Source organism: Hoplias malabaricus, chromosome 8 (assembly GCF_029633855.1).
Source record: "Hoplias malabaricus isolate fHopMal1 chromosome 8, fHopMal1.hap1, whole genome shotgun sequence".
Classification (NCBI taxonomy): domain Eukaryota; kingdom Metazoa; phylum Chordata; class Actinopteri; order Characiformes; family Erythrinidae; genus Hoplias; species Hoplias malabaricus.
Window position 1 is genome coordinate 2,374,602 of NC_089807.1, and position 24,056 is coordinate 2,398,657.

A 24,056-nucleotide genomic window follows, 5' to 3' on the forward strand; every position below is an offset into this window, starting at 1 on the left:
AAAGCTTGAGAAGCTGTGGTACTGAATGCTTGGTTCTGTTCCGTTAGCTAACATTGTGCTGAGAGGGGGTGTAAATTGAGCCATCCTACACTCCAGACAGAGAGAGGACATTTATTTTCTCTTTGACTCCTGTTGTGGATGGCTGTGTCATCACCAGGGAATGAACTCACAACTCTGTGTTTTATTTTATTCCCTGGGAAAAATACCAAAGAAAACTTCAGTATCTGTTTAATATAAGTTTAGGTTGAGGTTGATGTGAAGGGTTACTTGGCTGTAGTCATGAAGAAGTTAATGAAATTCAGTACAGTAAAACCAGTTTGTGTGTGTGTGTGTGTGTGTGTGTGTATGTGTGTGTGTGTGTGTGTGTGTGTGTGTGTTATTGCTGGCACAAATTTAGGACAGAAAGTCACATTATGTTCACAGTACACAAAGGCATATTTTTGCAAGGTAGTTTTTTTTTTAAAATCTCTCTCTCTCTCTCTCTATACATTTATATTTTTGGATGAACTGAATCAGTGTTTCAATTTTGTGGCTTTGCAGCGCCCTCTGGCGTCATGAAATATATAGTTCCACAGTGATACTCTGCTCTCTGCAGTCCTTTATGATATTTACTCCAGCTAGACCAAGAATCCCAAACTTAAATAATCTGGGTGGCACGCGTTTGCTAAAGAGGCCTTTGATCAAAATGAAAAATAGCCTTCAGCAGTGTATCTTTACAATCAAATGTTTTGATTTAAAGGGTTGGATTGCAACGAATACGTAGCATATAAAATATAAATATTATCTTTTTTAAAGTCTTATGCAATGCCTCAGTGGCTATGTATTGGATTCAGTAGCGCACCGTGTAGGTTATAAAATAAGTGCTCCTGCACCCAAACAGTAAATAATATGTCTCGTATATTATAAAGAGAACGTAACAGATTTATAACTTTACAGCTATGCATACAGTGCACAATTAGAAAATAAAAGCAATATTTCATACAAAGTGCACAGCGTAGGAATCATGGAATCATTTGAGATATTCACCTTTTAGGGGGCGGTTTTATCACAACTGACCAATCAGTGCGTAGAATTTGGAATTTCTATCCAATCATAGCAAGGAAGAACTAAACCAGATTAAAAAAAGGCTCCACCGCCCCAATATGGCGCCTTAGCAACAAGGACGCAAATCTGCTTAGCAACAGGCTGATGTAAACACTGCAGAGATGAACTTAAAATGTTTCATTTTTAAATTATTTTAACGCTTTTATGAGAACATTAGGAGCAAACTTTTAGCCGGTGTTATATTTCGGACACGTTGGAGCTAGCGTAAAGTATTTAAAAATTAATCATTAGAAAAGCTCCGTTATCCGTGTGAAGGAATTCGTCTGTTGTAGGGAAAGTTGGTCATCAATAATGAGCTCGGAAAAGTGCGTTTTATAAACTAATAAACTAAAACAGAGAACAACACTTTAAGAAAATCATGACTCAAAGTGAAAGACTGGGGCACAGTGGAGATGAAGACATTATTAGAGAACTGGTAAGATGTGGCGTTTTATTCTGTTTTATTTGAGTTTCACTCTTAAATGTTGTCTAAGAGATGGTTCCTTAACCTTGCGAGCTTAGTTACAGCTTAAACACCAGTAAAATATCTAGGTACCTATGTTTCCTTTGCTTTAAACTGAAGTTTGCAAGTTTTCAAAGCTGAAAAAATGTGAAGCAAATGTATATATAATTTAAATTGCTACATTTTTGATCCTTTGTCATTTCTAATTAACGTATACTGAGACCCTGTGGGTGTGGAAAAATCATTATCCTATAAAATAACTACTGGATGAGTGTGTGTGGTGAAGCATTTACAGAAAATGAATAAACGAATTAATAAGTAATATCACTATTTTGAATCAACTGCATTTCAACATCCCACAAATTATGACAGATATAAAGAGCAGGTGAGTACTGTGACTGCTCTTGATTTCTGAGCGGGAAATAAAGTTGTTTACTGTAATACACTTGTTTTATTTATGACATCATTGCATTCTAATAATTTTGCTTATTCTGGGCAGTGAAAGAAAGTAAGAAAGAATAATATTGCATGTTCTCTGATGAGGCTGTTGGGCATGCATGCATTGTGATGGTGATGAGATTATGATAAACTATGGAGCATGTATATAAATGTAATTTTGTAATTATTACTAGAGATCTGTAATTGAGTGTCCTGCTCTCCTCAGTGTGCATGTAATGGAGTGTCCTTTGAGAAGGTTCACCAGGACAGGAGTGGGGAGAAAGCTCTGGAGATGTTTTTCTCTGGTTTCCCACGGATGGTTGGACTGTCTCTTTTCCCTAAACTTTCCACGCTCACCATCGTGGGTCAGAGCATCACACAGATCCAGAGCCTAGACAACTGCCCTTCACTCAAAGAGCTCTGGGTGGTGGAATGCCAGCTTAAAGTGAGTGACCAACTGCTGTTGTCTTGATACTTGGTGTGTTTTAAGGCAAATATGTTCCAGTGCCAATGACATGGAGGATTAAGCTAATGTTTTAATGTCCTTATGTTATATAATGTCATATACTAGGAAATCTCAGGCTTGGATACCTGCTTGCAGCTACAGAAGCTGTATCTTTATGACAATAAGATCAGAGAAATTAGTGGAATTGTGCTCCTGAAAAACCTCAGTGTTCTCTGGCTCAACAACAACTTCATCTCTGAGATTCAGGTACAGATCATTTTCATTTTGTCTTTCCTCCATATAATTTACAATAACATACTGTGAGAATCATAGGACTCACAGCATTTAACAGTAACATGTAAATTAAGACTTGTTAAGTATCGTGCAAATGTAAAATTACTGCAAATATTTATTGTCTGCACCTTCTCTTCTTCTGATTGGTGTCAAAGGGTTTGAATACTCTTGAGAACTTGAAGGAATTAAATCTTGCTGATAATTTAATCCAGACAGTTGGTAAGTATTAAAGAACATTTGTGCTTATCGGTAAACTGTAATGTCTACAATTGGGGCTATGCATTTTTAAATTCATAATATAACAGCAAATTTAATGCTTAACTACTGATAATAATAATGTAGATAAATAAATGGTATTCGCACATTTGATCATTTTATTGATTTGATCAGTTCCACTCACCATCTGCATACATTTTTAGTCCACTTTCAGCATTTTTTGAGATTGTCAGGGCATCTACAGGACCCCTACAGAACAGGTTTGGTTTGGGTAGTGGATCATTTTCAGCACTGCACTGACACAGACATGATGGTGCTGTGCTTTTTTGTGTTGCACTGGTACAAGTGGATCAGAGACTTTTATTTAAGACACAGCAGTGACCAGCACAGCACAGCCAACACACCACCACCACCACGTCTTTGTCAGTGCAACGCTGAGAATGATCCACCACCTAAAGCATAAATGCTCTGTGTTGGTCCTGTGAGTGTCCTGCCCACAGAAGAAAAGGCTGAAAAGGGGCTTTTACTATAGTCTGTAATTGTGAAATGAAAAATGCAAGAGGTCATTTTAATCCTATGACTGGTATATATACATTTTTTATTATGTATAGATATTTGTACCTCTCTGCTTTACAGGGCACAGCCTTGATCATAATACAAATCTCCAAAAACTCAATCTCTCAGGAAACAAGATCAGTTCTTTTAAGGTGTGTAGACGATTCTTCTTATGTGGCAGCAGAAAAGGTAATGGAATTAGATAGAAAATACATGATTTCTCCTGCTTACTAAAAACGTTTTTTCCTTTGATGTTTATTCCTATTGCTCATGGTATATTAAAGGAATACTTGAGTGTTTTTCATCCTAAGTAGTATCTGATGCATATTTAGTGTATTTAACATGGACAAATTTCCCTGCACTTAGAATCTACTTCAGTCCGCTTTCAGTCCTTCTATTAGGATAGATAAATATTTTTCTGAGATATCTGATTATATGCTACAAATACGGCAGACAGAAGTTGGTTTAGATTAGGTTACGTTGGGTTACATTATGAAGTTATGAAGTTTCTTTTCTTTAAAGTTGTGAAGTAAAGCTTGTTATTTGGTTTGGTTTTTATAAGAATGACTGTGAAATAATGCACTGATTTGATTTTCCTTTCAATGGACACTTCCAATAGAATGCAGTATTTCTTTCAATGTACTCTGTTCTCCTTTCATTTTCTTTCTCTCATTTCCCTCTGTGAAACACAGAGGCTCTTTGAGTTTAGCCATTAATGAGTGTTCGCGCTCAGATGGTTGGTTGTGTTGGATTTAGACGACGATGCTGAATGTGAGCCTTTGTTGTTGTTGTGTGTGAGGAGTGATTGACAGTTCTGGCAGTGTGCGCTGCTTCTGTCCGCATCTCCTGAGACACACTAGCACAATCCCACCAGCACACAGACACACACACACACACACACACACACACACACACACACACAAATAAACAAACAAATCAGGACACAAAGGACTAGTATGTTTTCTGTTATGGTTTTAACACAGAAAGAAAGGTTTGTGTCTTTTTTAAGAATAGTTTAATTTTGTAAAACATATGTAATGTGTGCAGCCTGTGTAATGTGTGTGTGTGTGTGTGTGTGTGTGTTGTTTGTGTTTTTAGGAGCTTACCTCGTTGACCCATCTGAGTAAATTGAGAGAGCTGAGCCTAAAAGATCCACAGTCCAGTCCAAACCCAGTGTGTGTGCTGTGTAACTATTCCACACATGTTCTGTACCACATCCCAGCACTGTACAGACTGGACTCCTATGATGTGTCTAGCCGAACCATCAAAGAAGCAGCTGAGGTAGGAGTGTGTGGTCAGTCCTTATTTCAATACTGAGTGTAATCCAGTGGTATACAGTGGGTCAAGGACAGGACTTTTTCATCTAAATCAGTGGAAATAATATAAACCAAATAGGTGACAAAACCACAGATTTTTATAAAATTGGAAAGTGGAAAGACATATGACATGAGAAATTTTGTGGAGAAAAAGTGGAGAAACATATAAACTGCATTATTTAAGTCAAAAACATTGTTTGCTTGAGGCAAAACAAGATTAAGCGAAGGCAGTGTTCATCAACTCTTATATGCACTTTTGTCCTTGGATTTTCCCAATGGATATGTAATCAACTGTGTGTGTGTGTGTGTGGGTGTTTGTTTCAGGTAATCGTCATGAAGAAGATGATGTATTATAACATGCGTGTACAGTGTGCTCAGAGACAGTTTGATGAAGTTGAAGCCAAACTGCAGAAGCAGAAGAAGCAGAAAATGCAGCATCCAGAGGAGAGAATCAAAATACTCAGCCACGCACTCAAACATGTGGGGACACAAACAGACCTATAAATACACACACACACAGGTTGCCTTTCTAGAAACAATGTCAAATTTTATCTATGGTGAATATATTCTTTATTTCTTCTGGCTAAAATTGATGAGCGACAATTTTTTTGTTTTTTTGCTTGCAAAAATTTATCCTTTGGTGAATGCTGCTTTTATACCTTTTACCTGCATATAACGTAGCACTTCAAAACAGTATGACATGAACTTTATATAAACCTTTGGCTCTAATTTTGCCCAGGTCCTAACCTTTTTTGGGGTGTATTGCAGGAATCAAAAATTAAAACACACTCAAGTTGGTCAGTGAAAATTGGACTTTATATATTAAATTATTGCATCATATAAATGAGAAAATAAGGATGGCCTATTTTTTTTATTCCCAAGCAAGCTCTCTGACTAATATCTGCTAAACCATTAACAGCTTCTATGCTGTTTTCCTGTAAATTAAGCTTATTTGACTTTAATATGATATCACACACAGAAAAACAATTGGATTTAAAACACAAGGAGAACCTATGAGTCCTATGTATATGAATGTGTAATGTGTAGTGTGTACACACATTCTCTAAATTTTGTTCAATGGTTTAAAAAAAGCAACCAAACACACAGACAAGCACATACACATATATACTTACACTGCACTGTAAATGAAACTGGTGTAGTGGAATGTAAATGGTGTAATGGAAGGTTCTTCTGTCCAGCTGGAGATTGAGCTGTCCGATGTGCTGACTACAGGCAGGAATGGGGTCTGTCTACGGCAAGAAGCACAACCTGAGGGTGCGGGGCTTCCAAAACACCAAAACACAGAGCTGCCAGAGCCTGGACATGAGAAAAGAATTCAACACAAACTGGCATCCATAAGAGAGAGGATTCAAATCTGGGAACATAGGGTAGCTGAGTGAGTGTTTGTGTGTATGGATCTGTGTGAGTGGTTTTCAAAGTTGTACTCAGGTCCAAGTTAAGAAATCCTAGAATTCATACATGTCTGTTTGTGAGTAAAAGATTTTTTTTAAAGACTTGTCAGTATTAGGACATTCATGCAGAAATCATGTAAGTATTGGCAGGTACTAACTGCACAGGACAGTGATTCCAATCAGTATTCAATGACATATTAAGACATATGACATTATTTTATTTAATTATCAAAGTTGTTAGTGTTTACTGTGTTTTAAATTTTACATAAATTAAGAGAACATTGTGAACTTGTGAATGTTTCTGTCTGTGATTCATTTTCAGGGTGGAGGCTTGTTTCCAGCAAGATGTTGCCCAGGCATCAGCTTGGAAAGAGCTGATGATTCACTTCCTGTTGATGGAGCTGGAGACAGTGGGAAACATACGCTTTGAAGAGGGAACAACCAGTGACAGCTGGTATACATCATCATGATTCTAAATCGTCATTATAATTATCATTAACATCATCGTCATCATCACTATCATCGTTAGCAGCAGCAGCAGCAATCTTATCATCACCATAATCATTTCCACAGTCATCACCACCAGTACGATTACAGTCACAATAAATAAAAAAATATTAATCACGATAATTACCATAACATTATCACCACTATCATTATACCCCATCATCAACCTAATCATTACAATATCCACTATAAAAACCTAGCATCATTATCTTCACCATCATTGCCTTTAACACTAACTTCCAAATTACTTTCACCATCATTATCACTATCATCATCACTATCATCAATATTGTGGTTATTATCAGTGCCATCACCAACCAGTTCCATCAGTACATAACCATCACTATTAACATCATCAGCACTATTTCCTTCATGATAATCACCATCACAATCATCATTATTGTCATTACCTTCACCATCAGTGTCACAAACATCACCATCATTATCTTTATTCTCATCACCACTATAACCATTAGCAACTCCATTTTTGCTCATTTTGCCACCCGTGTGTGTTCAGGTTTAACACGTGTTATGATCTGCTGATCTCTCGTTTCTGTGTGTGGGATTATAAACCCTACAACATCACCGGGATTAAGATTAACCGGATCATACGCATCCACAACCGGGGACTTCGTCTGCAGTTTGAGGATAAACTCCACTCACTGCTGACCAATGAAGAGCCTCCTTTCATCCCACAGTGAGTAACACTGAAGCATGGAAACTGGACCTGAAGTAAAACAGCTTAGTAACCTGTCTGACAGCTTAGCTACTAGCAAAGTCAATATACAATATTGTACTGTATAGGATTTTACACTCATTTTTTGTGACTCTATAGCATTAAAATCACAGTGCAGTAGGGCACCTCTGTCAATAATTGAGACCTAGGTAACCTCAGCAACAAAGACCTAACTTCTTTAAAGATGCTATAGTCATAGCCACACCCACAGCAACAATAACAACAACCACAATCTACTGATTCACAGATTTAATCTCTTTTATATAAACACAATCAGAGACAAATTAATCAGTGTTACAGTGTTGTACAGATAATGAAACCCAGAGACAGGTGGGGTCACTTCATTCACACACGAACACACACACAGAAAAAAATCTATAGAAAAAATTAAGCTCAGCACATAGACTCAGGTGTCTGGTTGAGTATTTGAGTTTCCATATCTATCGTGTGTTTTTGTCAGGAACTATAAGCGCTGTTTGGAGTATCTGTTTTATGTTCCTGATCCTGAAAGAAGCACAGAAACTGGTGAGATTCTTCAAATTCTGGAGCATGGATTCAAAACAGCTGACAATTATAAGGTGAATAAAACTTAGATTGTGATTTCATTGCTGTAGACCATTGAATCATAAGCCTACTACATTATTTGGAGTTTCAGTGTATTTTGAACTTGACCATATTAATGTGTATGTTCTCTTCTCAGATTCCCTGTGGAGGCAGAGCGATTCCTCTGTCTAACAGTGTGAGCGTGTGTGAAGCGGCTCGTTTGAGATCCACTCAGGAGAAGCATGCTAACCACAGAAATAAAAATGCAGCAGAAAATGCACCCTTTACACATGGTCAGGGGCTATTCACACCACACTAAACATCTGCAGCAAGGGTTTTCTGGCCCCTTCTGGTTATTTGGAAAAAGGTTTCTTAACCTCCTCTTAGGGCGACACGGTGGTGCAGCAGGTAGTGTCACAGTTACACGGCTCCAGGGACCTGGAGTTTGTGGGTTCAAGTCCTGCTCCGGGTGACTGTCTTTGAGGAGTTGGTGTGTTCTCCCCGTGTCCACGTGGGTTTCCTCCGGGTGCTCCGGTTTCCCACAGTCCAAAAACACACGTTTGTAGGTAGATTGGCGACTCAAATGTGTCTGTATGTGTGAGTGTGTGTGTTGCCCTGTGAAGGACTGGCCCCCCCTCCAGGCTGTATTCCCACCTTGCACCCAATGATTCCAGGTAGGCTCTGGACCCACCGCGACCCTGAACTGGATAAGTGCTTACAGATAATGAATGAATAAACCTCCTCCTTATTATTTAGAACAGTGTTTCCCAAAATGAGGGCATGGAGCTATTGCACCATGGGGAGCGGCAAGGCAAATTAATGCATAAATTAATTTGGTTGTCACTTGTAGTAATTCCAATGTAAATGAGATTTTCACTCTATTTTTCTTTATTCAATAAGGAATTTTGCATTAATTGTCTAAAATGTTTCAAATACATTTCAGAGGAGGTTGGAAGCAACACGTCATGTTTACATGAGGGTTCGAAAATATCCTTATTTACTAAGAGGACACTTGAAAATGTTTGGGAACCTCTGATGTAAAACAAGCGTTCTCAAAGTCCATCTGATTATCTAGAACAGATTTCCTTAATGTTCACCATATTATCCAAGTAATGACATTCTTTACTTGATTATCTAAACGTTATGTTTGGTGTATGTGTTCAACAACACGTGTGTGTGTGTGTTTGCTTCCTCTGTCTATATAAATATATATTCAACATTATTACATGATACTGAGCATTTTATATTGTTGAATGATCTAATAATACACTAAAAACTGGATACATTAACAATGAGAGTTTCTAAATTCTCACACATCTCTTATGCTATTTACTCTACATTATATTCTATATTTGGAATAAGATCAACTGCAAATTCTTAAATGTGTGTGTGTTTGTGTGTGCGTGTGTGTGTTTCTTTGTGCATGTCACAGGTCAGCTCCTGGTGTGTAAAGTGTTTCTGGGTCACAGCGTCCCAGCCCGAGATGGAGCCCCAGTAACACCTGACGTCTATCCAAAAACTCATTCGGTCTATCGCAAGAGCATCATTAAACAACACTTCACCAATCAGGGCACACCAGGACGTGGTAAGAGTGTGTTTCTTACTTTGTTACATAAGATGTTGCAACATTTCTGTGAGATATTGATGGTATTTGCCCAGTGTACATATTATTCAGGTCAGGTACTGATGTTGAACAATAGTTCTGGATCAAAATCACCACTTCAAGGTATTGGATGGAGCTTCATCTCTCCAAAGAAAACATTGTTCCACATACACCGCAACAAGAGATCTTAGATCTGTTTTTTTTTAATTATTACAATTTATATGAACCACTGGTGAGACGTTTTTATCAATAATACTTTAGACATGTCGATTCTCTGTATTAAACTCTACAGTCCACAAGTAATAAAAACACTTAATGGCTACAGTTAGATGTTCATCAAAAGGATAAATGTATGAATATTGTTATTTTTTATGTATGAATTTTGTTATTCACTCTGAAGTCAGTTGTTTAGACGTGAATCTCTTACACTGATGAGTGTTACTACTAAACAATGCAAGGAAATAACATATGTGTATTTTACCTATTAAACTGACTGATGATTTTTACCTGTTTTTACTGGTGTGCTGAAGTATTATAGTGATAAATTTGTGTATTTCAGAGGCAGCATGCTCCTCTGAGCCACAGTGCTGTGACTGTGGTCAGAGAAAGACTGTTTGGTACGTTTTTGATCATGAGCTCATTCTGCCTGAGTACCTCATCGACTTTGATTACATCACACAGGTAAAAACACATAAAGTCACATAAAAAACAAATCAAATGCGTTAGTCTTTGACCTTGCTATCATTCAGTACAATTAGAATGCCTAAGAATGTGTTTAAATATAATGATGTTCTTTTTTCTTCTGGGAGGTCCCCCAGCTCTCTCAGCCCTATGACCCAGGCCCTTATGCCATGGTTGCTCCCAGAGATGCCGCTACATTGCCTGGTAATGAGGAAGGCCAGGATGAAGAAGTGATGGCACTGGAGCCCAAGCTCAATCCCCCACCAAAACTGCTCAGTCTGGATGAGAAAAGCATCCTCATAGCAGCCAGAGCTAACGTTCTCAGCCAGATAACTGTAAATAAACTGCCAAAATACACACAGTCTTGTGAAAAATTGTCAATTTGGTTTCTGTTACACATTCATTTCTGTTACAGAATTACATAATGAGTGAAACCACACGAGTGAAATGTCAACTACCACCATATGACCATATTGTCACTGTTCAGAGAAAAACACGTATCTCCATTTTTAGTCGACTAAATAATTTGTACACAGCAGCTTTCATTCACATTGTGTGAACATTTAATTATGAATGGAGTGGCAGAAATGCTCCAAAATTACTTGGAATAAAATCTTCATACATTGACTTCCATTTAAAGATAAGAAGGTTTTTTTTTCATATATAATTCATATTTTGGAGATACATGTTTTTCTTTCGACAGCGCATTTATTTTACTTTCATATTATGTGTATATCTACATTATTCTGTTTTCATAGGTGCTGAATCTTCATGGTAACAGCTTGAGCCGATTGAAAGAGATTTCCCGTCTGACAATGCTACGACATCTAACCATAAGCTTTAATAAGTTCACTCATCTGGATGACATCTCTCACCTGGTGCGAAAGAACCACTGATCACACCTGCTTTTTTAATAGTAGTTTGTATTATAGCAGGGCATTCAACATTTGAAGAAAGTCATATCAGATAGGAGTGAGAGATTAAGCTTTAAAAATAAACAGATATAGAAACTCTGTCACAGTATATGTCAATATATAAAACACTGTACTCTTTTGCACCACTAATCACTGACCCCTATAAATAGAAATGCATATAGAATATAAAAAATAAAATAATAAATATGTGACCAATTTCAGTTTTCAAATGCTGAATGATAATTACATTTGCATTAAAATATAATGTTTTTAACTCAAACATAAGTTTAAAAAATGGTTGCAGCAATCAAAATGAATCCTCACTGTGTTCCTCAGCCCAATCTGGAGAGGCTGGATGCTAGTTTTAACCAGATTGTGTCTCTGGAGGGTCTTCGGGGTCTTGGTCGTCTCACACATTTGGACCTGAGCTGGAATCAGCTTACCAGTGCTAAGGACATTACAGCTGTACTCCATAAACACACTCCGTCTCTGCTATGCCTGGACATACGGCATAACCCCTGGTTGACACGGGTGAGGATTCTATACCAGTCTGTGCATGTTATAATTTACTGCAACTTATTTTATTTTAATTGTATTCAGTGAATAAAATATTTAATTTAAATTGCATCCATAGTACAATTTTTAGGAGATCAGTGTCATATTTCCTGTAAGTTTGGCCTACCATATGTGTGTTTTCCCAGTCCTGTTTCCCATGTAACAGCACTTACAGTTGTTGTACATTTTCTTAAGATCTTTCGGTGTCCTTAGCTTTTGCTGTTCAATGATGTTTGCCGTTGTGAAGTGTTTCATGTCGCTTTCCAAGTCTCCTTCGTCCTTCAAGTGTTAGTCAGCAAAGTCACAACTATTCATATTAACAGCTCCTTAAAACCAGGTGATAGATTTTTTTGGGTAGACCACTGTGCAAAAGTGCATTAATTTAATTTGTGGATCAGTCCATTTAGCATGTATGTGTCATTTTAACCCCAATATATTCGGTTTGTGTTTTAGGTTGATTGTGTGCAGAAGGTGGTGTTAGGACAGCTGAAAACTCTCACACACTTCAACGGTGTGTTAGTTACAGAGGAGGAGGCCACTGCTGCTGCTCAAAGAAGCACTGCCTCCAAAATAAGCCAGGTCTGTGTGTGTGCATGTTGTATATTTTTAAGGTTTTGATGTCAGACTTTTATCTGTATCGGCCAGTATTTGGAGCTTCAATATTGGAATGATATCGTATGAGCCTTATGATTTTAAATTTTGGGTTGGTACAAGCTGATACCTGAAAACATAAATACTGAGATAATATCAGAACGGGCAATATTCAGTGTTTCAGTTTTGGGTCAGCATATGTTTTGGATTACTGACAGTATATCAGTAATCCAACATTTTTTGTATTTACTCTTAACTGTTACTCTGTAAATTACTAACAATAATAATAATTGTATGTGTGTGTTTGTAGGAGTGTCTCCTGCGTAACTCTCGTATAGATTGTGATCGTCCACGGTGTTTGAGTCTACTCACTACAGCTCAGCTCCTGACACAACTCCAGCCTTCACCATGGGCACACATCTCAGAACCAGAGCTTGAGTGGACCACTAAAGTAAACATACACACACATACCCGTGAATCAAATAACACCAGTATTTTTAAAGGTCTCATTTAAGCAGTTTATATTCTCACACACTGAGACAGTATTGTATTATTGTTTCCACTTCGGAAGTAAAGCTGTTTTTTTTTTTATTTTGTGTTCAGATCACCGCACTGAATCTGGACAGTCAGCGTTTGACGTGTATCTCTAATCTGGGCAAAGTAGTGAATCTTCGCTGGGCTTCATTTGATAACAATGAGCTGAGTCGCATAGAGGGTCTGGAACACTGCACTCTGCTGGAGGAGCTGTCACTCAACAACAACAACATCAGAAGCCTGGATGGTATTCTTTCTTGCTCTCTTCTTAGTTTGTGAATTTTTAAGTGGCTTGAAAACTCTGTGACTAAAAGTATATGAACACCTGACAATCACTTCATTATGAGCTAGTTGAACATCCTATACCAAGACCAAGGGCATTCATATATGGAGGTAGCCCATATTACAGCCTCCACTTACAAAAATGCAGCTGTAGATTTCAGGGTTCTCTTCAAGACACTGGAACTCTTTCATTTCCTGCAACACTAAACTCATGAACTATGTCTTTATGAACCTCACTTTGTGAACTCCGGGATTGGGAGCTGGAGGTGCGTTAACTGTCTTTTTATGTTGAAGCATTAATATTACTCTTCACAAGAAGGGCACTAGCCCATACCCTGAAAAAAACATTCTGTAAAAAAACAATACCTTTGGCACTTTACATTTCAGTATACAGCATCCTCCTGGCATCCACTGAACCCAGATTTTTCTATCAGGCAATCCGATAATGAAGGATGATTCATAAATCGAACATGTTTCCACTGCTTCAGGGTCAAGTGGTGGCTTAGACCACTCCAGTCAACACTTAGCAATGCATTATGGTGGACTGGGGCAGATCTAGCTGAGAATACATTTCATGAATTCACTTGTAGCAATGTGAGTTTTTCTGTGGAGATTGCATAGCAAGTGATTTTATATATTTTAACTCCTTATTTTTAGTAGGGGTATCTGCATACTTTATGCCACATGGTGTATGGATTTGTATGTAATTGTATGGCTCTGTGCAGGAGATGCCTTCTTATCTCAGTGTGCATGTGTGCTGCAGGTTTGCATAAATTGCAGCGTTTGACTCGGTTAAGTATTAACAGTAATCAGCTGCAGTGTCTGGATGGCTCAGTACTGGAGCACCTGCCTAACCTTCACTTCCTGTCTGCTGAGAGGAACTGGATCTCCTCTCTGCTTGGAGTACAGAGGTCACGCTCGCTGTTTGAACTTTATGTTGGAAACAACAACATCAGCATGTCAAGGGACATCTATCATCTCAAGGTTATATTAAGCATATTTATCGTTTCATTTAATTATATATCACTAACAATGAGCAATTTTTAACACCAAACCGTGTCAAGCAATATTTTTTCACATGCAACTTACACAAGATAAAGAAACAAATGACTTCAGAAATAAACCATTTTATATTCCTTAGAGCAGGCCCCCCACAAGAGGTGGCTATGTTTAAAATAATTTAGTACAGAATGTCTCATACATCCAGGCCACTAGCTTCCCATTTTAGGTCTGTTTCATAATGTGAAGAAAAATAAGTTAATGGAGTCTTGTAGATATGTAGAGCATGTAAACCGTCAACAAGGGGTGCACCTAGAAGTTGGTGAATTTGGTAGAATTCATAGGCTGAATTTTTGAAATGTTAGGATTATGCGGTGAGATGTTATATTTTTGAATTCTTCTCTGGTAGGTGCAGACCAGCCTTATTATTTTGGATTTGTATGGAAATCCTTTAGTGGAGAAGTTGGAGAATTATCGTATGTATGTGGTGTTTCATCTGCCTTCACTCAAAGCACTGGACGGCATTGCTGTGGTGAGAAAACACGTCCAAACCTTCAATCATCAAAGTCAACAGGAAAAACCATGACAGCTATATATCATCAAGTTACACATCAGTGGCTTTAGTCATATTAAATATCGCTATAATTTCCTGATGTACACTCTATTAATGCAGTGGTTCTTAAACTTCTTATCTTGCAAACCCCACAAAAAACTGGTCAAGTCTAGCAAACCCCCCTCTTTCACAACACACTGTTTTGACACCATACTGTCATGGTTAATCTTCCTCAAGCTTTAACCAAGCCATAGAACAGAAAGCAGATGCTAAGCAGCAATTGTAAAGCTTCCTCTTTAAGAAGTGCAACGCAAAATAAACAAATTATAAATGTGATCTATGCATGTGTCAGACGTTTAGATCTTACATGCGCCACAGGCACGTCTTTTAAAGCCAATATGTTTTAAAGTGAAAGAGGCAGGAGTGGCGCACCCACAAACCACTTGATCATGAGTTTCAAGATTTTGACTCTGGCTTTTACATCTCATTTGCCAGAACATCACAGCAAAGTACACATTGTGGGTGATCCATTTCATGTCTAACGTAGCATGTGATGCCAGATCTGTGTTTGGAGGAACAATAACAAAAAAGTCAATTGTGCATCTCTGGCCTGTTGAAAATTTTATCTAAAGTGATTGATGTAAGTTTTTGAAATATTATTAAAAATAATTTAATAGTCTACATTCCCTTATTAATACAGCTAACACTAGTACTTATTGAAACTATCTGACTCACTCACCCCCACACATTTCACAAAATCCTAAACAAGGGGCGCTATGTATGTCTAAATTAAGAAATGTAATAAATTATTACAAATAATTTATATGAAACAGCCTTTTAAAATACTAATAACATATTACAGCCACATTGGACATTATACTGTAGCATGATTGATTAACATGGTATTTATAACATTACTGTACTGTACTGTACTAACTTCGGGGCTATTATTAACTTTGACATACTGCCCAATTATATAATTTCTAAGACTTCTGCACGTTACTGAATGTGTGTGTTTGTAGGAGATGTCTGATTGTGAGAATGCTAAAGAAGTGTTTGGAGGCAGACTTACGGCAGACATGGTCTCAGAGAAACTGGGTCATTCAAACTACAGAGCAATTACAGAGCTTGAGCTGACTGCCTGCTCTATTAGGTACAGACACTCTCACACACAAACACACAGGCACATTTTCCAGTACATCAGAAGACGTTTTTTCCCATGTTTTGTTCACTGTGTGTTAAAGTAGATGCTGATAAATATCTGTTTGATCGACTTCTTACCCCTCTCTCTCTCTCTCTCTCTCACACACACACACACACACAACTTTCTTTTTTCTGTCAATCTACTCTCCCTGTCTTAATTCAGATTTGTATACTGTCATGAATATAGTGTATTAATGTTGCAACATCAGTAAATTAAAAAAGAATACAATAATAGTAAATGCTTCCCTATAGACACACTATAGATTTAGACTCAATATATGCACATGTAATGATCTCTGAGAAATGCACTGAGGGTAAGTGTAAAAGTGTAACATTATATACAGTACATAAACACAGAGAATTTTAATCTTTCTCTCTAACTCTCTGTGTGTGTGTGTGTGTGTGTGTCTCTCTCTGTCTCTCTCTCTCACTCTCTCTTTGTGTCTCTCTCTGTCTCTCTCTGTCTCTCTCTCTCTCTCTCTCTCTCTCTCTCTCTCTCTCTCTCTCTCATCCAGGATGGTGGATCTTGTTCCTGTTGATTTGTTTGTGAATCTGCATTCTGTTAATTTGGAACGAAACAATCTCACCTCCTTTAGTGGCCTCATTTACCTGCCCAACATTAAGGTCTTTGTTTCACAGTGTTTCTAAAGACTTTTTTACAAAAATAGTCAAAATATAAGACACTATTACTATTTATTATTGCTATTTACTATTCGCTATCATAAAAGAACACCTCCTCCTCTATTGAGAAACACAGTTCTGGGACGAAATTAGAATTTGCACTTTCTACACAAATTCCCCTTTTATATTAGTGGGAGATGGAAATCATTTAGATAAAATTACATTATTACTTGATATAGTTGGATATATCTGGTTAAAAATGAATGATGTTTGTATTATGTTGTGACTGGATCTCTTTTGTGTGTGTGTATGTGTGTGTGTGATTAATGAAGGCTTTGTGTCTAAACTACAACCACATTGAATCGATTCTCCCGCGTCAGAAAACACAAACTCAGCTCAGCAGTAGACAGATGCTTTACAACAAAATACACTCCAGTGGATATGGACAACACAACAGTAAAACCAGCAGGTATGCTCACACACACTCACACACACACACACACACTTAACCTGTGTTTTTCATCTCTTGAATTCCACTCCCTTTCTCTTGCGCCCCTTTAGAGAATCTCAATGTGGAGACAATCTGGAGCCACTGATGTCTAGTCTAGAGGTTCTGCATTTAGCCTTTAATGGCATTTCAAACATCAGTGAGCTTCAAATCAGTCGACTTACCAATCTCAAAGCTCTGTTCTTGCAAGGTAAAACACATACACAAGACAAATGTTCTAAATATTTTATTTAGTTCCATTAAATTAAATAATTAAAGCAGTTTTACCAGACAATGCGGTGGTCCAGAAATGCCTCGATAAACTGTGTAACATCAGTTTATATGAGGTGGACAGTGTTAGAAAATCTGTTGATTAAGAATCACATTCAGGGCGGCACGATGGTGCAGCAGGTAGTGTCGTTGTCACACAGCTCCAGGGACCTGGAGGTTGTGGGTTCGATTCCTGCTCCAGGTGACAGTCTGGGAGAAGTGTGGTGTGTTCTCCCTGTGTCTGCATGGGTTTCCTCCAGGTGACTGTCTGTGAGGAGTTGGTGTGTTCTCCCTGTGTCCGCGTGGGTTTCCTCTGGGTGCTCCTGTTTCCTCCCACAGTCCAAAAACAGACATTGGTAGGTGGATTGGCGACTCAAATGTGTCTAGGTGTGAGTGTGAGTGTTGCCCTCTGCGCCCCCTCCAGGGTGTATTCCCGATTTGCACCCAATGATTCCAGGTAGGCTCTGGACCCACCGTGACCCTGAACTGGATAAGGGTTACAGATAATGTATGAATAAATGAAGAATCACATTCATAGTTTTTCATTCATTCATTCATTGTCTTTAACCGCTTGTCCAGTTCAAGGTCTGCAAGGCAGAAACACACCATGGAGGGGGCACCAGTCCTTCACAGGGTGACACACACACACACACATTCACTCTTACAGACACTTTGGCGTTACTTTTGGATCGTGGGAGGAAACCGGAGCACCCGGAGGCAACACAGGCAGACACGGGGAGAACACAACAATCTCCTTTCAGAGATTACTATCTGCTGTTCCACTGTGTCACTCCATATTTTTTCAGTTTATAGAAAAACTGAAATTATAGTTTCACAGCATATTCATTCATTTTCTGTAACCATTTATACAGTTCAGGGTCGCAGTGTGTCCAAATAACTGGGTGCAAGGCGGGAACACACCCTCGACGGGTTGCCAGTCCACTGTGGGACACCACTCACTCAGACTTGCACACCTTTGGACATTTTTGAGTATCCAATCCACCTACATACATGTGTTTTTGCACTGTAGGTGGAAACCGACAAAAGGAGAACACACCACACTCCTCATAGACAGTCACCCGGGGCAGTGCTAGCAATGTTTCTGTAAAAATTTTATTTACCACTTTCACCTTGTTACCTCAGATTCTGATCAGATTCACACTGCTTTATTTGCAGCAATTAAAACAACTTGTGTATGAACTTTGGTTAATTTTTGTCAATAAAGTCTTCCTCTTCTATTACCTTCTCCTACAGTCTGTCTGTATCTTATGTGTTTGTGTGTGTGTGTGTGTGTGCATCTGTTAGGTAATGATATAGCTCAGGTGGAGGGTTTGGAGGGTCTGCGGTGCTTGAGGGAGCTGGTTTTGGACAGGAACCGTGTGCGATGTGTGAATGTGAGTTCTTTCAGCTCTCAAAGCTCACTACTGGAGCTGCGTCTCTCAGAAAACCGTCTCAGAGAACTCAACAATCTGCACACACTATGCCAGCTCCGCACACTCTACCTTGACAACAATAAACTACAGGTACACAACACACACTCACATATTTCATGTTTTCTAAAGTCAGAATATGAAATGGTGAGAAAACTGTAGGAAATCGGAACAAGGTTAATTTTCTTTGTCTTCACAGTGAATGCATGAAATTCCCCTTTTAAAGGCTTAAATTCAAATGTAATTTAATTTAAAGACTCAGATGCTCTTTCAGACCTAATCATGTCACTGACCTGGTGCCAATTAACCTTTTTTTTGTAGCATCACAAAATTGTACCAGTCTTTTGTTTCCCAATTCTACACTTTTTGCAAGGTGTTGCTCGCATCAAATTACAAATGCACTATTTTTTTTTTCAAGATAAATGTCGATTTCTCAGATTCAATATTTAAAATATTGTTTTTAATACCACCTTAAATTAAATACAGGGTTTTACTGATTTGCCCTTCATTGCAATATGTTATTATTTACATTTTGCCCTGCATTCCAGCTTTTCAGAGAATTAAGTTTTGTATATTGTTTGATTTTTTTTCTTTGTTTGATTGTCAGTGAACATAGCTTCTACAGTATGAAGTAAAAGAAATTTCCTAGTGTCTGTGATTCATGATTTTGTGTTTTTCTGAAGGACATTGCAGAGTTGGAGAAACTGGAGGTTCTTCCAACACTGTTAGAGCTGTCTGTAGTTGGTAACCCGGTGAGACCTACACACACACACACACACACACACAGTGTACCTATATGTACGGTATGTTTACATATTGTCTGCAAATATTAGCAGACCCCTAATTTTTTTTGAAAATTAATCTACTTTAAAGCATACCCATTGTGGACACAGATGTTTAAGTTCTAACTTTACCACACTCACTACCAACTGCACTGCAATATACTGAATTCTCAGTAATTAACCTCACTAATGCTCTTGTGGCTGAATGCAATCAAATTCTCACAGCTCTCTCTTTGTCTCTGTCTGTGTGTGTGTGTGTGTGTGTGTGTGTGTGTGTGTGTCTCAGGTGGCTCGGCGTAGCCTTCACAGATCAGTGATGGTACTGCGTCTCCCTGGTCTGCAGGTTCTAGACGGCACCACTGTCACGCTGGAGGAACGAACCAGAGCAGAGATCATGTTCTCAGAAGGACAGGTGCATTTATACACATTATATGCTTATTATATAATAATAACTTCACAACATACTCTAATGTAGATATGTTTAGCATTTTTTAAATATGAGGGATTTTGGATGCAAATGTTTTTAGAATATCACTGGGGTCAGTTGTGGCTTGGGCTATACCTTCACTATCAATAGAGCAAATGCAATTAAAGTACTGTGCACTGCTGCAAACTGCTGTACAGTGCAACCATGTATACAGAAAACAGTTTACTGAAAGACTGACTTGTTATTCTACAGTTTTCTCAGTCATTTATAATCTATTGTAGTATTCATTCTAAATCTGGGAAAATGCAGAGTAGTAGCAATATACAATAATCACATTTAAAAACACCAATGTATAAATTTATATATTTAATTTAAATTAATACAAAGAAAATGTTTTAAATGTTGAAACTTTTTATTTTACTTTGAAATGTATTTTTTTTTATTTGATCTCAGCAACACCTTACAAATAAGCTGGGATGGGAGCATGTTTATCACTGTACATCACCTCTTTAAACCACATTCTGTAAACATTTGGGAACTGAGGAGAGCAATTGTTGTAGTTTTGAAAGTGAACTGTTTTTTCAGTTTTGCATGTTGTAGGATTTCAACTGCTCAACAGCTCTGGGTCTCTGCTATAATTTTTTGTTATAGTTTTCATAATGCACCAAATATTTTAAATGGGTGACAGGTCTGGTTGACTTTAGTGCATGGACTCTTTTACTAAGGAGCCATGCTGTTGTAATGAATGTTTTACAGGAAGGCTTATCCTGAAGAAGACAAAGTCTAGCTAGTAGCATGTTTAGGGTGACCAGATCTCAGATGGTGAAAAAGAGGACACGCCCCTCGCTGCTGTTATATGCTTAGCTGAACTAGGGTGACCAAACATCCTCTTTTACCCGGACATGTCCTCTTTTACCCGGACATGTCCTCTTTTTTAGACTTAAAAAAAATGCCCGGGGAAAATTTCACAAACATCCAGGATTTTGTTTTTCTAGAGCTTACATAGAATTTCGAGAAGTGTTTCGTTCACAAACTAGTCCCGCCCTCCCCTACTCCATTTGGTGTGCTTGAGTGAGAAGGGGGACACCTTTATTTGCTACACAAAACACGGGAATTTCTTTTTTAATTCATCCGAGAACTTACATTTACGTTTTTGGCATAGCTGCTCGAGATGAGGGTAGGTACCTGAGCTTTGCCTGACGTAAACAAGGACTACTGACGTGCAGACTGACCAATTAAATGTTTTTACAGAGAAGGTTATCAACCGATAACCGTAGCTCTACAGTCAGACCGTCCAATCAGAAGATTTTAGGCTACTTCACCACGCCCCCTTCTCACTGAAGCGAACCAATCAGAGTAGGGGAGGGCGGGACTAGTTTGTGAACGAAACGCTTCTCGAAATTCTATGTAAGCTCTAGAAAAACAAAATCCCGGAAGTTTGTGAAATTCTGCACTGACATTTTTTCAGTCTAAAAAAGAGGACATGTCCGGGTAAAAGAGGACATCTGGTCACCCTAAGCATGTTTTACCTGTATATATGTTTATCATACAACCTTAATGGCCCTGTTACAGGTGTGCAACTCACCAATGCCATGTGCACTAATGCACCCCATACCATCCCAGACACTGGTTTTTGAACTGTGCTTTAATAACAAGCCAGATGGTCCCTCTACTTTTTAGCACACATGTTTTCCAAAAAAAATAAAATAAAAAATATCTCACATTTTGCTTTGTCAGGCCACAAGACACTTGTACACTTCCCCTAAGTCCCTCCTAAATGAGCTTGAGCAGTTTGGGCAGTTTTTTTGACATATGGTTTCTTTTTCATTTGTGAGTGTTAACTTGCGTTTTTGGAAGCAGTGACAAAATGCATTCGCAGTTAAGAGTTTGGGGAATTATTTTAATTCCGTGCACAGCTTTTGATGCTAAAATATACTGTAGATTATGCAGTGGAAAAGGCATTTGTATTTGTAATCTAAGAAGTAAAATATTCATCAAAATAGTGCATGTGTGTGTGTGTGTGCGTGTGTGTGTGTACGTGTGTGTGTGTGTGTGTGCGCGCGTTCCATATGTAGTGCACTGTTACTCCTGCAATAGGTGTTGAAGTTCTGTTTCCTGGTTTGTCTCCACTGATTCGTGCTCCTCCTCGAGGGACCAGTGGTCTTCAGCACGAAATCCTCATTACTGCTAATCTGGAGGACACACATCACAACAGTAAATGTATATTTACACACACACACACACACACACACACACAATTCCTTTACTAACGTTGTTGGAAGAGAATGTCGTAGAGTCTTTTCTTTTCTTTAACTGATCGGAATATGCTCCAGAGTGATTTGGTGAATGCATGTTTATGTTTGTGACAGTAAATTATGAAGAAACATCATTTGTTTATGATATATTATAGACTGCTGCATTTATAGCTGGATGCACATTGCAAGTTTCCGAGCAAATTCAGCATGACTGAGAGGTCACTAGTTTAATGTGATGTTTTTTTGTTGCTTTAATGTGTCCTGCTTTAGATAGGATGATGAGAGCTCAAGGCACACCCTCCAGGGGCGCTCAGAGTGACGGCCGACACAGATGGGCACTCAGTGGACACAGAGTCTATGTCACCTACCATAATACGGACCCTGAGAACAGGTAAGAGCTTGAAGGAGCAAGAGTGATGGCAGCCTTGGCTTAATGGTTAGAGAAGTGGGCTATAGAGTTGGACTGCCCCTTGTGGTCAAAGCTGGCATAGCACGCAAATTGTTAGCGCCTTACTCCTCAGAAAACATTTTCATCATTCAAAACTGATTCACTATTTCATTGTGACTGTATAAATAAAATGTAATTGATGGATTCAGCTTAAAGTAAAATCCAATTGAGGAATATATATGAATGTTTCATGTAGTAACAAAACAAATATATATATGTAACCTTAATACATTTTTTTTCTAGAAATGCACCAAATTAAGACTGAAAACAATGAAGATCACTGCTCCATTTTTGTGATTATATTAGAACGGACGAGACCTGTGTCCACTGTGACAGTGGAATCTGTGTAAATATGAGATTTATTAAACCATGAACTAAATGTGTATTTGTTTGTGTTGTTTAATGGCTGTGAATTTCTGGGTAATGTGACCTTTGTATTAAACTTTTGGAGAATACCATTTCTAACAGTCTGTAATCCATATGCATCCAAAGATGCAAATAATCTATTTCTCTGTTTCTCACTAATTCACTCAATCTCACACACCCAAACACACACTTCCCTTGGGCAAGTTTTTTTTCTTTAGCATATTCTGCTCCATGAGGTCAATCTAGCCTACAAAGCACTCACATAATCTACAGGGGTTGGACAATGAAACTGAAACACCTGTCATTTTAGTGTGGGAGGTTCATTAATTCATTCATACATTATCTGTAACCGCTTATCCAGTTCAGGGTCGCGGTGGGTCCAGAGCCTACCTGGAATCATTGGGCGCAAGGCGGGAACACACCCTGGAGGTGGCGCCAGTCCTTCACAGGGCAACACAGACACACACACACATTCACACCTACGGACACTTTTGAGTCACCAATCCACCTACCAACGTGTGTTTTTGGACTGTGGGAGGAAACCGGAGTACCCGGAGGAAACGCACGCGGACACGGGGAGAACACACCACACTCCTCACAGACAGTCACCCGGAGCGGGAATCAAACCCACAACCTCCAGGTCCCTGTAGCTGTGTGACGGCGACACTACCTGCTGCACCACCGTGCCGCCCTAGTGTGGGAGGTTTCATGGCTAAACTGGAGCAGCCTGGTGGCCAATCTTCATTAGTGACACATTGCACCAGTAAGACCATGTGCATCCAATGGTTCAAACATTGTATCCTGAAGGCGGGGCCGTGTATCAGGACGACAATGCACCAATACACACAGCAAGACTGGTGAAATATTGGTTTGATGAACATGAAAGTGAAGTTGAACATCTCCCATGGCCTGCACAGTCACCAGATCTAAATATTATTGAGCCACTTTGGGGTGTTTTGGAGGAGCGAGTCAGGAAACGTTTTCCTCCACCAGCATCACGTAGTGACCTGGCCACTATCCTGCAAGAAGAATGGCTTCAAATCCCTC

At 38.7% G+C, this 24,056-nt stretch overlaps 1 protein-coding gene across 1 annotated transcript; it reads left to right on the top strand.

The window, feature by feature from the left end:
• The first annotated feature begins 1,217 nt into the window (after positions 1 to 1,217).
• Positions 1,218 to 23,013, top strand: lrrc9 (leucine rich repeat containing 9). Its single transcript, XM_066679525.1, has 32 exons — positions 1,218 to 1,519; positions 2,211 to 2,429; positions 2,556 to 2,696; positions 2,879 to 2,942; positions 3,576 to 3,646; positions 4,593 to 4,775; positions 5,135 to 5,290; positions 6,010 to 6,206; positions 6,545 to 6,676; positions 7,247 to 7,426; positions 7,926 to 8,043; positions 8,166 to 8,301; positions 9,441 to 9,593; positions 10,171 to 10,292; positions 10,421 to 10,627; positions 11,051 to 11,170; positions 11,543 to 11,737; positions 12,215 to 12,340; positions 12,663 to 12,803; positions 12,956 to 13,133; positions 13,932 to 14,152; positions 14,577 to 14,699; positions 15,743 to 15,873; positions 16,439 to 16,547; positions 16,877 to 17,013; positions 17,106 to 17,242; positions 18,607 to 18,824; positions 19,415 to 19,483; positions 19,800 to 19,925; positions 22,016 to 22,160; positions 22,466 to 22,586; positions 22,887 to 23,013. The coding sequence occupies exons 1-32, from the start codon at positions 1,463 to 1,465 to the stop codon at positions 22,900 to 22,902; spliced, it is 4,449 nt and encodes a 1,482-aa protein (XP_066535622.1). The 5' UTR covers positions 1,218 to 1,462; the 3' UTR covers positions 22,903 to 23,013.
• The last annotated feature ends 1,043 nt before the right edge of the window (positions 23,014 to 24,056 follow it).